Raw genomic sequence first — 17,560 nt, 5'->3', positions numbered from 1 at the left:
TTAAAGAAAAAATATACATATTTAAGGAAACTTTAAAGATATATTTCCCAAAGGAAATACATGCTAAAATAGTTTAAAGAAGTAAAAAGGGCTCATATCCATACTGTTTTCAAGATCCATGTATCTGTATCACCAAAAAAATGTGTCCTAAAACAATTTCAGTTATAAGTTCGATAAGTCGTGAAGGGTTCTTAAAATTCAAAGCAAGTTTTGACCAACACTCAATATTTGAAAACTGAGTGAACTTATCATATGGTAAATGTACGGAACGATACAACAATACTAAGATCTGGGTCATACTGCGAGCACTAGGTATGTGACTATAGACAAGGAGGAATAATGAAAGCATTACATTCATATAAGAATTGGGGTAGGGAATTCTTAGATTGAGCCTACAGATGGGCAAAAATACTTTAATGAGTGTTTTTCAGCCTTAGCGAGGATGGGAGAGGGGTGTCAGTCAGGAAGTCATTTTGCCAATGTTTGGAGTTTAAAAAGGATGGTGCTGTGTATGAGAGTGTGATATGGAAGGAAAGAGACTTAGATAGGGTGACCGAGAAGGATATTTGGTCCCTTTTACTGTCCTATTTCACTGTTTTCATGAGGTAAGGTTTGGCTGATAAGAATTTCTTGCTGTTTCAGTGAGTCTAGTTGTATTCAGGTCTTGGAATTAAAAATTCATAGAAACCTACTAGTGAAAGGTACAGAAAAACTTGACTTCCTGAGGGGAGGTGTGATGGCAGGATAACAAACAGAAAAACACCAGCCCACTCCTTCATGCGTGGGCCATATGTCAGATGGTGATTGGAAAGGGCTCTCATATGAACAACAAAATTCATATGTAACTTACAATTAGTCCAATTTTATATTTAAAGACACATGTAAATTGATGAAGTCACTTGTGCAATTAATAGTTACTTGTAACGTCATGTCTTTGGAAACACTGCCCCTTTTCACCATCTATTTAAAAAATACTTAACAAATTCATCCTGTTTTGAAGCTGGACTTCATTTGGACCACTAATGGTCTACTTCTCACCAGTTGTTTAGCTATTAGGGGGATGAGGGGAATGGATCCCCCTCGAAGCCTCAGAGAAATAACAAAATTATATAAACCTATTTTCTAGTTTTTTTCTCATTAGAACTGCATCTGCTTGGAGTGCCGAAACTATGTAAAAATGTATTTCTAAGCATGTCATTTTTCTAAAGTTTTTGACCCATGGGCCCCCCAGTTGCCTGGGGGGCCCCTTAGCCCTCCCTCCCACCCCATCCCCAAAGCATATTCCTACTCACGCCACTGCTTCATGCTATTATATGATTGTTTTGCCAGAGACCCATATCGGTGCGACAACTAGCAATGGTCAACGAAATGTGCAGGGGCGGTCTGGCCAAGTCGGCTGGTTGGATATCGTGGAGGGCTCCTAGATCAGGAGACTCCCAAAGTCCCTTAGATTTTCAACAATGCACTACGTAGTGCATAACCCTCATAATCCTATGAGGGAGTTGTGAACAGAACTGCTATTCAGAGGACTCTGGAGGCCCCGAGCTACGGGGCCCCCACCATGCAGCCGGCATGCGCTGGGATGCTGGTCGCGACTCTTCTCTCTCTACTGTCCCACACTGATGCCAAATACGACAAGTTAATGTGAATCTCCCTCGTGATACAAGACCACGGTGGCAGCCACGGGTGCGACCGTGTATATACCAGTATATTTTGGGGACTACTAAGGATCATGTGAAATGCCATTTTTTCCCTCGCCCACTCTTCCCAAAGTCTCCACTACAGTAGCAAAACCCGATATCCCCGCAGGTGTAGGTTTCTGGGTAGTCGAAACTCCATTTCATTACTTGAGAAAAATATCAGATTACAATATTTGAGTATATTTACACATCTCATTTGCCTGAGTTTTTGACTAAGGGGTATCTACGAGGGACGTCCATAAAATAAATTCAGTTTTGGTGTGTAGATCGGTAGGGGTGCTTTTTGTCAAATGTAGCAACATTGTACAAAATAGGGGAACCTTCTGAATAGAATGAGAGGGATTAGTAGAATGATGGGCTTAGTAGCCTAGAAAAAACTGTCACAGCAAGTTGTTGAAATGGAGCCCTCGACGTCGTGTCCAGCCACTTCGGTGCCCGTTCCAACTTGAGTAGTGCGCGGAGTGATTCAATTTCTTCATGCCCGAGGTTTTCAATCAGTTGAAATTCATCAACAGCTTGTTTCTGTGTATGGAGAGGGTGTAATGAGTGAGTCAGTGGTGAGGAGCTGGGTTCGGGAATTAAAGGCGGGAAGACTTCCACTTGAGGACGAAAGTGGAAGAGGCAGTCCCTAAGCTGTCACGGACGAACTTGTGGCAAAAGCTGGCAGTTCTGTTCGCGAAGATCGCCGTTCCACTGTGGATTAACTCCATTGGTGTTTCCCTGGCAGTGGCGCAGCGAGGAAGGGGTTTTGGGGGATAAAAGCCCCCCCCCCCCCCCCAGAGCTCCAAGAAATTTTTCAGTTTAATCCATTTTACTTAAGTGGATTGATATTACTAATAGAATAGTGTAAGGATTAATAAAATATCCCTCAGAAAGCCGTACAACTCACCATTTTGAACCATTTATCTTAAAATTCCGCAATTTACTAATCTCGCACCTACCGCTTATCCTGGTGGGTATTCCATACCCCCACACACACCGGTATTAGTTGCACCTAAACCCCCCCCCCCCCCCTCCAGCCTTGATTCCTAGCTGCGCCCCTGTTCCCTGGGATCCATCTTTCATGAGATTGCCTCAGAAAAACTCGATTTTCAAAAAGCTTGCGCCTCACGGGTTACGGGGATATGAATTTTTCACTGTTATGAATGCTAAGTAGAATGAAACAGCATTTTTCCCCCCTTGAAGGTATGCAATCTTGGTGTAAAATAGTCGTAAACATGCCTAACGTTGACATGCCTTAAAACAAAAAGTATAAAAATACTACCTTTTTTTATTTTTTTAATTGAAAGCAGAACATATAAACTAGCCGCTGAGAAATTTTAAAGAAAATAAAAGGTGGCCTTTTTTAGTAATAAATTGTTAAATAATGACTAATTTTTATTGTTTAAACAAGTCCTATTTGTTTATTATTGCTTCAAATGACTTGCATGTTATGCCATAATGTGCATAAATAAATTTTCTTCAAAATAAAACAATAACCACCTCTTTATGGGCCATGGTTCCTTAGTAATCAGCATTTATGTGATTTTTCATTTTTTACTCTGAGGCCTGACACTGCAATGTTCAAGGGGCGGTAACTTTATGACGGTTCAGTTCTGAGCAGAGATAAAGTCATCGTTATTCATCATAAGGATACTGCTTTCACATATATAAATTTCAGAGAAATCGGTTATGGTCACCTGACATGATTTTGCACTATCTGCCTGATTTGAGATGAAATGGCCCAAGAGAGCTGTCGCCCGAACTCAAGTCACAACGAGTGGTTGCAGCCCGTGAATTTTTGGGCCGCAACAGAATGGAAGGGAGTCTCAAGTCCATAGTCACTGGAGATGAAGCCTGGGTGTCACACTATACTCCAGAGTACAAAAGACAATCCATGCAGTGGAAACACACCACCTTCCCAAGTGCGGAAAAAAAATCAAAGTTGTCAAGTCCACCAGGAAGATCATGGCCTCTGTTTTCTGGGACCAAAAAGGGATCCTCCTGATTGATTTCATCTCTCACGAAGAATCTCTCTCTCTCACGGATTAATCTCGAGGAGAAACAATTACCTCCCAGTATTGTGAGGCCCTGAAGAAGCTTCGTTGGGCCATCCAAAATAAGAGAAGAGGAATGCTGATCTCTGGTGTGTGCCTTCTCCACGACAACGCACGGTCTCACGTCGCTCGATCCACTATGGAACTTTTGGATCAGTTCGGTTGGGATGTTCTGACCCATCCACCTTACAGTCCCGACTTGGCCCCTTCAGACTTTCATCTGTTCACCAAAATGAAGGAGGTATTAGCCGGAGAATGTTTCACAAGTGACCAGGAAGTGAAAGAATCAGTCACTTGGTAGCGGAAGCCTCTATGAGGAGGGGATTTCAAAGCTTAATTCTCGGCATACAAAGTGTACTGAGGTCTCTGAAGACTTTGAGGAAAATTAATACATTTTGTAACAAACGTTTCTTGCAAGTTTGAATTTTCTCAATAAAAACTCAATTTAAAAAAGAAAAACGGAACTTATTTTCAGGACATCCCTCGCCTTACCGTGGGACTCAAGTGCCACGGACGGGAAGTAGGGAACGAAGTGTTGTTGGAGGGGGAAGTTGCGCGCGCTCAGCACAACTATTCTCTACTTTTCCTCACACAGATCGCGAAATCCTTAGTAGTTCAGTGAATGCTGGTTTGGTTAGTGAGAGGGTTCCATCCTCTTTAAAGTGTTAGTATGAAACGTGGTTACAAAATCGGTGCGCTGAAAAGAAATGAGAAGAAGAAAAACTTTTATTTTAATAATATCTCAAAACACTAGAGTGCTTGGCTGAACAAGAACAGTGGTTCCTGTTCCGATTTACTTCACAATGAGAGTTTAGATACAGATTCAGGTACGTTGGAATATTCATATTATCGTTTTAATAGTTTGAAAAATACCGTCTTGTGACGCGCCTCGAGTCAACTTGCCGTGCGGTTCTTTCTTCTCTCCGTCAAATCACTATAGATTAGATGCTAGGGTAGTTTCCTTCATCAAAGAAAACGAAATGCATTGATTGCGATTCGTTACTCACCATTAGTGTATTCATAATATACAAATTATTTGGTTTTTGAAATCTCACTTGAGACGAATGTTAATGGTCAATTTTAACCTCATTTGAGAAAGGCCAGATTGGCGCCCATGCGATCCCACTCCACTTGATGTTACAGGGACCTAGATGCTATTCGAGTATATAGGAGTTTTACATCGCCTGAGATAACCAATGCATGCATGAGGCATAGAGCTCAGGGAAACATCTCTTCATTATCACCTAATAAAATTGCCAAAGGTTGGAAAGTTTACTTCGTTTGATAGGGTATTAATAATCCTTATTTAAGCCAAACACTACCTGTTAGCTGGGTACTTTGCTACCTGATAACAGCCTGCATCGTAGCGGCGCTCAAGGCCTCGCAGCAAGGTGGCCTCACACAACGGCAGCCGGAACCAGAATGACGTCACAAGGACTTTTCCCAGCATTAATTATTAGCCGTTGCGTTTTCGCGCGCTTGAAAATTTTCACTTTTCATTTCATCACGAAAAATAGATGTCGTCATTTAAAAATCCAAGAGCGTAGAATGTGTACTCCAGGAATAATAATCTTTCGATTTAGGCAATAAAAAAATAATAGGAAACCACCCTGTTGTTGTCCGAAAATTCATAGTATACGACGTTCTAATTTGATAGGTAGCGAGAATTTTTGCCAAATGTAGTGGAATTCGTAACTTTTTAATTATTAATGCGTGCAAATTACAACAAAATAAAATTTACTTCGACTCATCTTTCAACGCTGATTACCATCGTCATCGCAAGTCCGAATCCGAAGGTTGGTTTGGCGCAGCTCTCCTCTCCGCTCTCCTATCTACTAACCTATTCTAATTTACGAATTGATTCTCTTTTGCATCCTTAATCAATTTTCCTGTGCAGCTTATTCTGGGCAACCCTGTGCCTTCTTTCCCGTCCACTTTTCCTTTGACGATTGTCTTCATCATGCAACCATGCCTCATGATGGGACCGACAGAGTTGTCCCGTCTTTTTTTTTTTTGGGTTTTTCGGAAGAATTTTCTCCCGCACTTCTTTGAACTTCCTCATTACTTACTTGAACCATTCGGTCTATTTCATATACAGTGGAACTTGGTTATAACGTCATCAACGGGACCAGAAGATTTTTAACGTTATATCCGAGTGACGTTACAAAAAAAGCAGCCTTAAATCTGAGTGAAAGGACAGAGTAAAAACGCAAATGTTCTGCTATATACAACACTGTTTATTGTAATGTGACTGATGATCTACCGTAACTAACGAAACAAACAATACAATACAGCGTGCCTGTGTCAGTCACCTTGTAGAATGGGAAGGGATAAGACCCAGGTATATGGGACAGCCCCCGCTCCCTCCAGATACCAAACAAAAGAGTTGCATCCCGTCACCAGCTCAGCGTCCAGCTTGTGACCTGTTTTTGCTTTTGATGTTTCTACACATGGTTTCTATGAACTTTGGGACATAATACAATCACACTACCACTTTTGCGACCTAAGAATAGCAAAATTTTTGACGCTATACCCGAGCGTCGGAATATTTGTTGACGATATAAACGGGTTTTCGTACAACATAAAATGTTCAATTTTGGCTGGTCTGTATAAAATGTGACGTTAAACCCGAGTTGACGTTACAGCCGATGCCGTTATAATCAAGTTCCACTGGATATTATTCTTTGGTAACGCCACATTTTGAGTGCTTCCACTCTTGAAATCTCGACGCCGTCAACGTCCAAGCTTCGCTCCTGGAGAGAAACATGCTCCATATGTAGCACCTGTCAGGGGCGCAGCTAAGAATTACGCCTAGGGGGGGTTTTAGGCGCAAATAATACTCAGGGGTGTGGGGTATTAAATACCTTCCAGGGCAAGCGGGAGGTGCGGGGGCCCTCCTTCAGAAAATTTGATGATTAATGGTTCCAAATGGCGAGTAAGGCTTTAAGAGGGATATTTGATTAATCCTAACACTATTCTATAAGTAATACTAATCCAATAAAGTAAAACGGATTAAACTTAAAAATTTTTTGAGCTCTGGGGGGGGAGGGTTTATCCCGCAAAAGCCCCCCCCTCTCACTGCGCCACTGGCACCTGTTGATAGTTTCTTTACTTTAGGAAATCCTTGCATTCCTTTAACAACGACTGTCTTCGTTGAAATACTTAGGCATTCTTCTCTTGCCCACGCGTTCGGAGAATCCCTGACTTTACAAAAGTAAACTTCTCAACACTAAATAAAAATGAATATGTAATGAATCATTGAAATCTATGAAATATATATGAAATCATTATGTAGATTTTCAGTGATGAAGATTCTGCGTAGAGGTTTGCGGGATATAAACAGCGGGTGTCCATCTTTGTAGACAACAGTTTTACGCTGGGGAAAGAAGAAGCTGGAGATGTTAGAGACGAAGTAGGGCGCTTCGTACTCAAAGTCGTACCTGCCAAGAGTAACATTATCTAGGAGGAAAAAAATTCACTGATAACTACACTTACAGAACGACGACAATCAACGTGTTATCCCAGCAGACAAAGGCAACGCCACGGTGCAGGTGGTCATGGCGGCGGAGGACTACCGAAACAGGATTTGCTGCTCTGCTGAACATGAACGCTCACCGTGAGTTGAAGTCGCACCCAACGGCCAAGTAACAACGCCAAAGGAAGGACCTTCTCTATCAATAGTCGATCCCAGCCGAATACTGAAAGAGTCTCACGGAGACGGCACCAAAACCACCAAGACTATGGTTGCCCCAAGCAGTGGCGCAGCGAGGGGGGTTTTGGGGGTTAAAGGTTAAAGGTTAACTAGGTTAAACCTTAGGTTAAACCCCCCCCCCCAGAGCTCAGAGAAATTTTTAAGTTTAATCCATTTTACTTATTTGGATCAGTATTACTTGTAGAATAGTGTAGGGATTAATCAAATATCCATCAGAAGGCCGTGAAACTCGCCATTTTGAACCATTATTCTCAAAATTCTTCTAAAGGAGGGCCCTCGCAACGCCTGCTTACCCTGGAGGGTATGCAGTATCCCCACACCCCTAAGTATTATTTGTGCCTAAAACCCCCTAGCCTTAATTCTTCACTGCGCCCCTGGCCCCAAGCAAGGGTGCCGACTTACAAAAAATATTGGGGGTGCCCAAACCGGGGACCTTGTCCCGGTAAATTTTATAAGTAGTGAATTTTTAGTTTTTAAGCATTTTAGAAGAGTCATATGATCAACATTAGAACCCTGATCACTCGAATCTCGATATGTGGATACTCCGGAGAAAATCGACAAGCCTTACACATTTTTTCCTCACATCTGTAACGAATTTTTGGGGGGGCTCGGGCCCCATCAGGCCCCATGGAGTCGGCGCCACTGGCCCCAAGTACCTAAGAGGGTATGCCCCTTCGCCCAATCGTGAGCCCCATTGACTCCCCGATTCACAAGTGGCAAGAAATCTTGCTACCTAACTCAAGGCGTTCACAGAGAGGACTACCACCTATGTGAATAACTCCGCGCACTGCGTCAGAATTTGTAAATATTAGCATGGGCGTACTCAGCGAGGGGCAGGAGGGAGCAGCCCTAGAAGCAAAAATCGCAAATGTCTTCAAGGAAAATAATATTTTTTCAAGCAAATGATTTTAAAAACTAACAAAGAGCTGTTCCTTAAAATGTGGCTTTCATCACCTTTTCCATGGTTAAATCTCACCCTCAACTTGAACAACCATGGCTTGACCCCCCTAGTTTTGACTATGGGTACGCCCTTGAACATTAGGGTCATTAAATAATGAGGACTCATCGTCTCCATCGTGCCTCAATCTTAATGTTAATAAATTTAATCATCAGAGAAGGGAAGCACGCCACACAAAATAGCTATTTCTGGTATGGAAAGTTGTCTGGATGTTTGACTTCAAATAACCACAGCGACCTTCAACTTTTCAAGTAAGGTGATTTTTCAACTAATTATAAGCAATTTCTCAGCGGGGGTAATTTTTCAAATACAACACCTTTCCACAGGTACATGGCGTACCCAGCGGGGGGCAGTAGGGGGCAGCTTCCCCCCCTAAAAGCAACAGTAAATTTACTTCAAAACGAAATTTTTGAACAAATTTTCTTTGAATCCAAGAAAATTGATATTAGTATTAAACATGTAATCAAAATAAAAAATATTTTTTCCGAGCAAATGATTTAAAAAAAACTAATAAATCAATGTTATGATTTTCTTGAAATTTTGGTTTCTTAATCTTTTCTGTGTTACAACTTGCCCCCCTCTAGTTTTAATCCTGGGTACGCTCCTCCACAGGTAGCGATGCATTTGCTAGGATGAGATATTATTAAATTCACGACTCATTCTTTGTTCAGGAGCTTTTGGAGGCGCACATCAATGTGATACGTTGCATTCCAGCGCTAATATGGAAGACAAAATTACGATCTCATCGGTTTGAAGTTCAATTACAAATTAAACAGCCGCAGAATAGAATATATATAATTGGTTAAAAATATTGTGGCCAATTTCGAGCTTTATAATGCCATGCCCAAATTTTAAGTCAAAAATGTAATACATTTAATCATTGCAAATGGGATAACGGTCCTGAATTCAGGCTTATTTGGAGAGGAGGTTTATTTCAATAGTAGTTTGCGTATTTGTTTGCATATTTACCTAAAAATTTGCGTTAGTAGAGGAAATAAATTAAAAATATAAGGTACACAAAACTTTTTCCTATGATTTTTTTGTTACAAGTGGTTTCTCGTGAGGAAAGATACATTACGTGACTTTTTGAAAAGATGCTTTTGCCTAAAAATAGCGATATGAGTTATAGCGTGCTTGCTGGCTACTGGAAGAACCTAGCTGTGGACTACATTTCCTCCCATATGTAGCACCTGTCAGGGGCGCAGCTAAGAATTACGCCTAGGGGGGGTTTTTAGACGCAAATAATACTTAGGGGTGTGGGGTATTGCATACCTTCCAGGGTAAGCGGGAGGTGCGGGGGCCCTCCTTCAGAAAATTTTATAATTAATGGTTCAAAATGGCGAGTTTTAAGGCTTTAAGAGGGATATTTGATTAATCCTAACACTATTCTATGAGTAATATAATCCAATTAAGTAAAACGGATTAAACTTAAAAATTTCTCTGAGCTCTGGGGGGGGGGGGGGGGTTATCCCGCAAAACCCCCCCTCACTGCGCCACTGGCACCTGTTGATACAGGACGCATGCAAAAGAAGAGGAATGGTTTATCGCTCACATCGCATTCGGGTCTCATGAAGAGACAAGCAAAACGAATTATCTACGATTTTAAAGGGAAAGGGAATTTTTCTTCTGTCGTTGAAACTTATTTAAGCCCGAAGTATTCTGCAATGTGTATTTATTTATAATTTAAGAATGGCATATTAAGTGCAAGTGGGAAATCACAAATACCCTAGAAATTCCTGTCTATCCTTGTTGATTTTCATAGCAAAAATATTATCAGAGATATTTTACCCACTCCAAAATCCAACCGGATGTAAAATGTGCACTCTTAGTATCTTTTCTTTCGAGGGAGAAAATCAATCGTGCCGGTTATCACACGCAAGTTCACCCAAAAGTCCTCTTTAATTTAAACAAAACCACTTATGGGCGACAATTGAATATATCAACAAAAATATGATCTGTTATACGGCCCTTTAAAAAACCTTTATCGCATGTTCGATCTCACATCGTCACTCATTCAAATTGCGTTCTTCACCTTTTCCCCAATGATTTCTGTCGCTGTGGTGAATAAAAAATAAACACTCGAACTCAACTGCATTGAATTTCTCCTTCTGTACTACCTGACTTTTCATGGCCGTTTCTCGAGTTCGTTCACGCGCTCAAATCGCTGGATAGAAATTGCAATATCGATTTATCACTTTTCAAAGTGTCTTTGATAAGAGCGGAGAAGTCTGGATTATTTCAGCCGACTAAAGCTCTGAAAACTCCTTCAAAGGGTGAGTCCGATTGAACTTATGAAAGCGTTTCCTATTCCTTCCCGCCACCCCCCTCGTGAAGAGTTTACTCCCGTATCGGAGACGGAAAGATCACTTGTTGAGGGATTTTGATAGGAAAAAAAACTTGCATGAAGGGTGGAAAAAACGTTTTAAATTGAGCAGCAGGGCTGAGCAAAATACAGGCCGAGGAGTATTTGAAACACTAAATTCCGCTCCAAATGATAGGGAATACAAAATGAGAGCAAGTACGTTGAGAGCAAAATACAAAATACCTTTGACTTGTTTATTTGAAAAAAAACTGCAAAATAGTATTCTAAATATAAAAAAAAATACAAAATACATTTGTATGGAATCTAAGATATCTTAAATAAAGTATAATCTTCCTTGGCACCTTATGGATAGCAAACATGAAGAAAACGATTCTAACGAAAACGAAGTAATCTCTGAAGCATAATGTAACGGAAGTGTTATCACAGGTACCGCAAAAGTAATTTACGAATGCATCTTTTATTTTAGAATGGGAAAATACCAAAAATCTACATTTGAAATACAAAATAAAAGATACATTCATGTCATGTATTTAAAATACCAAATAGAAATAGCAAATTTAATTAAATACGTATTTTAAAATACTTGTATTTGAAATACTACCTAATCCTGTTGAGCAGTACCAGTGCTTTACCACTACGCTCTAAGACAGGGGTCTCCAAAATACGGCCCGCGGGCCGGATACGGCCCTCGGAGGGATTTCATCCGGCCCGCGCACTCTTTTCAAGTATCGAATATCGTATACTTTAGTGATCGGCAAATTTGCTATCCGGCCCGCGGGGCGATTAGGATCTTGGAATGTGGCCCTCGTGGCCTAGTAAATTGGAGACCCCTGCTCTAAGAGATTGGCACGGAACTTCTGAAGGCGACAAAATGAGGGACACGACACGACTCCTTTGGCAGGATCTTGCGGTCCGGAATATTGGTTCAGCTGTTTCGGCGCGAAGCAAGCCACCTCTTAAGCGAATATATTTATGCTCAGAAGCACGAAAAAGGGAATGAAATTTCAAATGTGTACAGGGACCAATCAAAACCTTTCCAGTATTAAAGAAGGAGAAATTGGAACGAAGGCTTTCGGTGAGCGCTTGCAATGCACACTAAATTAAGGGCAGAATATGTTTCTGTTTAAGCCCCAGCACCTATTATTACCAAAGCTGTGGAGAGTTTACCCCTGGAAAAATTTCTCTCTCGTGTTGCGAGTTAACTTAAAATTTATAGCTTATGGCCGCTGGAAATGATATTTAAATACCTTTTAAAATACAAAATACGTTTGTATGGAATTTGATGAAAAAATGAAAATTTTTACTGCCTTCCGTAATATCATTAATAAATTTATCCCCTCACCTTCATCCAAGCTTTACTACTAGAGTTCTATACGTGTGGGGCTGCAAGCGGATATTTTCTTCCGTGAACTTCATATTCACATTTGCAATCCTTTCATCAAAGGAATTTTTGCTTTAAAAACATTTTAATTATTATTTATAAAACCCCTTAAAGTTTTTATTGCCCTCGGAGTATGTAATATCATAGGCGGATTTATTTGGGGAGGGGAGGGGGGTAAGGGGAGCTTAGAGAGAGAGAGATCGGTTCTTAGGGGAAACCCCGAAGTACGTTAAGATTCCGCGATTATTTTTCACCATTAAAATAGCTGCATTACAAAGCATCTTTAATGCAAGCCTTTTCAGACGAGGCTTACTTCACATTATCTTGAAGCTGGGTAAAACTGTTGCTCCAGTGATAATAAAATCATAATTGCAAAAGTAAAAAATAAATACAATTCTACAAATACCTCAATCATAAAAATATTAATGGTCGCGGCGGAGAAATAAAAACTGTTATTTTATGGTATGAGTTTGAATCTTAGACTCTTGTTCTCAGTTTATTTGTTACCTTAAAAAATATATCATAGTTTTGCAGAACCCGGACTTTATAATTTAGAATAGTTTATGAAGCTTCGTATAAGAAGTCTATATCTACTTTATGTATTTGTCTGCCTCAAATGTTAATATTTTTTATTGATAAGAAAATTTTATTTATTTCTGACAAGGGTATCCACAGGAGTAGACCGGGGTACGTTTACGCAGCGCGCTTCTAAAAAAAAGTCCCATCAGTCAGCGTCACCGGAGTCCTCAGGTTAACCGATAATACACTACGTAACCACGTAGCCAATTGAGAGAGTAGTGTAAAGAACTGCCATCCAGAGGACTCTCGTCATGAGAGGTTGATGCTGCTCTCTAGCGAATATTCTCAAAAGTTTTTGAACACCAGTTGAGCTTCGGTCCAGCGCTTTGACGGGGTGACCTGTTTTCTGCGAAGGTGAGTGAATTTGTGATTAATTTATTGAAACGTATTATAATACATAGTGGAGGATAAGTAATATTATGTTTATTAGCAGAATTTGATTCTTTTTTAAGAGCTGTATTCCTATGAACAGAAATGTCATTGGTTTTTGCTGCACGCTGAAAAGAAACTCAAACATGGTGACGGGGCATGTTTACGCATTGACATTGGGGCACGTATACGTTTTGACATCGGGGCACGTCTACGCATTGTCATCGGAGGACGTGTACGCAGTGTTTCCTGTTTAAACGTGCCCCAGAAGCTTTTATTTGTTCCATGCTATCTTAAAGTTGTTATTATTAGGCTATTCAGATCTATAAATCATCATTTAATGATTAATTGTGAAACAGATTCATCGCTTATAGCTTACAATCGGGTACACTTGTGCCTTCATGTTTATTCGCATTTAATTTATAGACTGCTAGCTGACCCGGCGAGCTTCGTACCACTTAACAATCAATCAACAGCTTAGTTACACCATTTATAATCAATAGCGTATTTACCGTTTTTAATCATATTTGACTTATTATCATAAAATGAGGAAAAATTCAATAAAACTACATAATAACTATAATAATTACTATATTGTTACAAAGACCTTTTCTTTTGAAATTTACATAGTGCGAATGGGGGCACGTACCCACTACCCACACTATGCGCGGATTTTTTCAATGAATTTTCTAATTTTGATGATGTAATTAAGGAAATGTTAGACATTGTGTTTCTACAAAACAGTTCTAAAGTCAATATTTTATGCATTTATAAAACATTCCGAGGAAATGAAATTAAACTGCTCGATTCGTCGACAGAAACACGGACATTACCGATAGTCAACAATTGCTTGGAGATTTGTTTACAAACACGGTAGTGAAGCGTCAATTCAAAATGTGATTATATATAGTTCGAATGCATTAAAAAAATATAATTTCAATATTTTAATATAGGTATATATAACTATTAAAATGTGATATTGTCACGAAGCTCAGTCTTTAAAGTGGTAAAAACAAAACAAATAATTGAATTAGTAGTTTTGGTCGACTTAAGCGCTCTAGCAGTGCTAACAACTCCTAAAAAATACCCTTAAGATCAAGAGTAATTTTTTCGTGAACTTTTACTATTTTTTAATATTTTTTTTCTGTTATCCGGGGCTGAGACGGATCCAAGAAACGAAATATCATTCAAATCGGTTTAGGCGTTCTCAAGTTATAAATGGTGTAACCAACACGATTTTCGACTTTCTTTTACGTATATATAAGATTCAGCTTGCAATGAATTTTCTTTTTTTGCAGATGGTAAGAAATTATGTTAAAAAAACTAACAGAGCCAACCAAGACATCCAAATAATGAAAAATGCCGTTTTGCAAGTGAGGCTTGGTAAAAACACTATACGAGGAGCTGCCAAACTTTATGGATTGAATGATAAAACAGTGGGTAACTACTGCAAAAAATGGGCTAACCTGAGCAACGAAGACCTGAAAACACACAATGAAAATGAAAATGTAGGTAATTAAAAATTTTCTACAGTATAATGCGATTTGCTGTAACTTTTTATGAAACCTAATTAGAATACCAAATACATGTATAACAGTTCACACATATAAACTTATAAGTAATATGTAAATTCTCATCTAATTTTTTACGTTTAAATAATGTTATTTTGAAAGGAACATGCTACCGTCAAAGCTCTCTTTGCTGTTATCAGATTAATGTGGGAAAATAGTTTAATGAAATATGCTACTGGTCGACTGAGTCACAGATTTTAGAAGAACAGAGCATATATTTTTATGCATGTATTTCTGTATTTTCACTAGAAAAAAAAATGTTGCAGGTTGATGATGTACCAATTCCTACTCGAGAGGCCCAACCGGCTTTAGGGGCGCCACAAACTCCAGGGGCCATAGTTCAAGATGCGGCGGAAGGTCGTTTTGTGACGGCTCAGTTTGGATACTCAAGACATCAAAACGTAAGTAAACAAGTTAATTAAGGCTTAAAAATGGCCAGAAAATTGTTATATTTTAATTAAAAAAGTCGATACTAAATTCATATTGCGTTTGTTTGTCCAGGTGTTCGAGCCGATCCACGAAAAATTGCTGGTGGAAAATCTTCAGAAAGCTTCCGATATATGTTTTGGGCTGTCACCTAAAGAAGTAAGGCAATTTGCGTATACTTATGCGGTAGCTTGTAACAGAAGGATCCCTCAGTCTTGGATCGACACTGGAATGGCAGGACCGGATTGGCTTGCTTCTTTCCTAAAACGACATAGCACACTCTCGATTAGGTCCCCTCAAGCTACAAGCTCAGTTAATGTGTCGGCTACGAGCTTAGCTAATGTGTCGGCTACGAGCTTAGCTAATGTATCGGCTAAGTGCTTACATAATACAGATGATGTGTCGGCATTCTTTGATAATTTGACCACTGCCATAAAAAGACTTAAGGTTGGGCCTGCTGATATTTGGAATGTAGATGAAATCGGAGTGACGACGGTTCAGAAGCCCGACAGAGTCATTGCACGTGAAGGGTTTCGCCAAATAGGGACTTCGGCTGAAAGGGGAACTTTAGTAACAGTGGCTCTCGCAGTCAGTGCTGCCGGGATATCTATTCCCCCATTCATTGTTTTTCCTGGGGTCAACTTTAAGGAACACTTTCTGACAGATGGTCCGGTTGGCAGTGCTGTTGTAGATGCTAACCCGTCGGGATGGATGACAGAAGACAACTCTTTAAGATTTGCAAAGCATTTTGTGACACATGTCAGTTGTTCTACTTCGAAACCGTGCCTTCTGATTTTAGTTAATCACGAGTCCCACTTGTCAGCGGATGTATTAGGCTACTTTAAAGACAATGGAGTGACGTTGCTATCATTACCACCTCATTGCAGTCATAAACTGCAGCCCCTTGAGCGAAGTGTTTTTGGGCCGCTCAAAAAATATATAAACACTGCATGCGATTCATGGATGGCTAATAACAAACGCCCAATGACAATTCATGACATTCCTTCAATTTTGGCGTCAATCTTACACCTTGCAGCAACTCCAGAAAACATAATGGCTGGATTTAAATTAACAGGGATTTATCCGCTAAACAGACTGATATTTTCTGATGCTGATTTCATGCCATCCTACGTGATTGAGAGGCCAGATCCAACATCGCCTTCCACTAGTAGGCCTACGAACGCTTCTTGCAGTGCAGCAGAGTTGTGTGAGACTTACATGCACATCGATACTCCAAATAGTTCTTCCTGTAGGCCTTCCACGTCCACACATCTGGACTACCCAACACTTGAACAACTGAGGCCATTGGGAAAGGCAGGACCAAGGCTTGGAACTAAGAAAGGAAAGAAAAAGAGGAAGTCCGCAATACTAACTGATACCCCACATAAAGAAGCCCTCAGACAAGAGTAGTTGGAACCAAAGAAGAAAAAAAAAATTGGCAAAATACAACAAGAAGAAGTTACTTAAAAATTTACAAGTTTCTATGGAAACAGAACAAGAGGGCAGCAAAGGAAAAAGTATGACACAAAAAACTGCGAAAGGAAAGAAGTTAATTCATTTTTCTGCTTAAAAGAGAATAGAGAATGAATCTGATGATGAAAGCGGAAAATGTGCGTGTATTTATTGTTTGAAGCTATACAAACAATCTAAAAAAGGACAAGACAGAGTTCCATGTCTTAGATGTAAAAGGTGGTCCCATGACGGAGTGTGCAAAAGAAGACACTTTATTTTTCATAAATTGTAAAAATGATGATGAAGATGACTAAATAGTTTCTCTTATTAATTAGCAATAAGCCCAAGTTTTTCAGTTCAAAATGTTCTTTCTTGAATGACTTAGGTATTATTTGTAAACATTGTTTTAGGCTAAAAATAAAGCAGTTCAAAACAAAAAATCTATTTCATAAAATACCGATTTTCCTCAATCACTGAGATCCCTTATGATACGCGTAAACATGCCCCTTACGAGGTAAGTTCACGCACCCGACTTGGAACTCGAAAAAAAATTATGGTTAAAAACATAAAAGAGGGTAACAACTGAATAAACTGCATTCGTCCAGCGCAATAAAAAATAACAAATAATACTTTAACTTAAACTGAGGATTTCAGCAGCTTTAAGGATATATATTTCCGAGACGTCCCCGTTTCCGAACGCGGTAATGTGGAAAAAAAAGTTTATTGTGATCTTGAAAGACGTAGCTCTCACTTCTCGAAGAACCAAAAACTACTCCGCAGATGAAACACAGATCTGCTGAGAGTGTATCTGCCAAGGCCAGACCGCTCGTTAAAGCTTCTTTCTGAAACGTAGAAAGCTTCCGTCTGGCGGGCCAGGTGGATTAAAAAGACCTTAGAAGAAAGATGAGCCAGAGGTAATCCCCCGAGACACTTCGGTCCCCTTGTTATCCTGCGGCGGAGAGGTATTGAATTTTAAAGAGGGCTGGGGACGAGAGGCAACATGTTTCGCAGCTGAATCTCCCGAACATCTCCCACGTGTATCTATTTCCCTCG

General features: G+C 39.9%; 1 protein-coding gene across 2 annotated transcripts; it reads left to right on the top strand.

Annotated features, from left to right (window-relative positions):
- The first annotated feature begins 12,523 nt into the window (after positions 1-12,523).
- LOC124155713 lies at positions 12,524-16,941 on the top strand. Of its 2 annotated transcripts, none has more exons than XM_046529758.1 (4): positions 12,524-13,043; positions 14,357-14,566; positions 14,896-15,030; positions 15,131-16,941. In XM_046529758.1, the coding sequence occupies exons 2-4, from the start codon at positions 14,357-14,359 to the stop codon at positions 16,463-16,465; spliced, it is 1,680 nt and encodes a 559-aa protein (XP_046385714.1). In that variant the 5' UTR covers positions 12,524-13,043; the 3' UTR covers positions 16,466-16,941. The 2 variants fall into 2 exon arrangements, with proteins under 2 accessions (XP_046385714.1, XP_046385715.1); XM_046529759.1 differs by lacking the exon at positions 12,524-13,043 and adding an exon at positions 13,977-14,064.
- The last annotated feature ends 619 nt before the right edge of the window (positions 16,942-17,560 follow it).

The sequence above is a fragment of the Ischnura elegans genome, chromosome 3, assembly GCF_921293095.1.
Source record: "Ischnura elegans chromosome 3, ioIscEleg1.1, whole genome shotgun sequence".
NCBI classification, from domain to species: domain Eukaryota; kingdom Metazoa; phylum Arthropoda; class Insecta; order Odonata; family Coenagrionidae; genus Ischnura; species Ischnura elegans.
The sequence above is the reverse complement of the archived record's forward strand: the minus strand, read 5'-3'. Positions and strand labels throughout refer to the sequence as shown.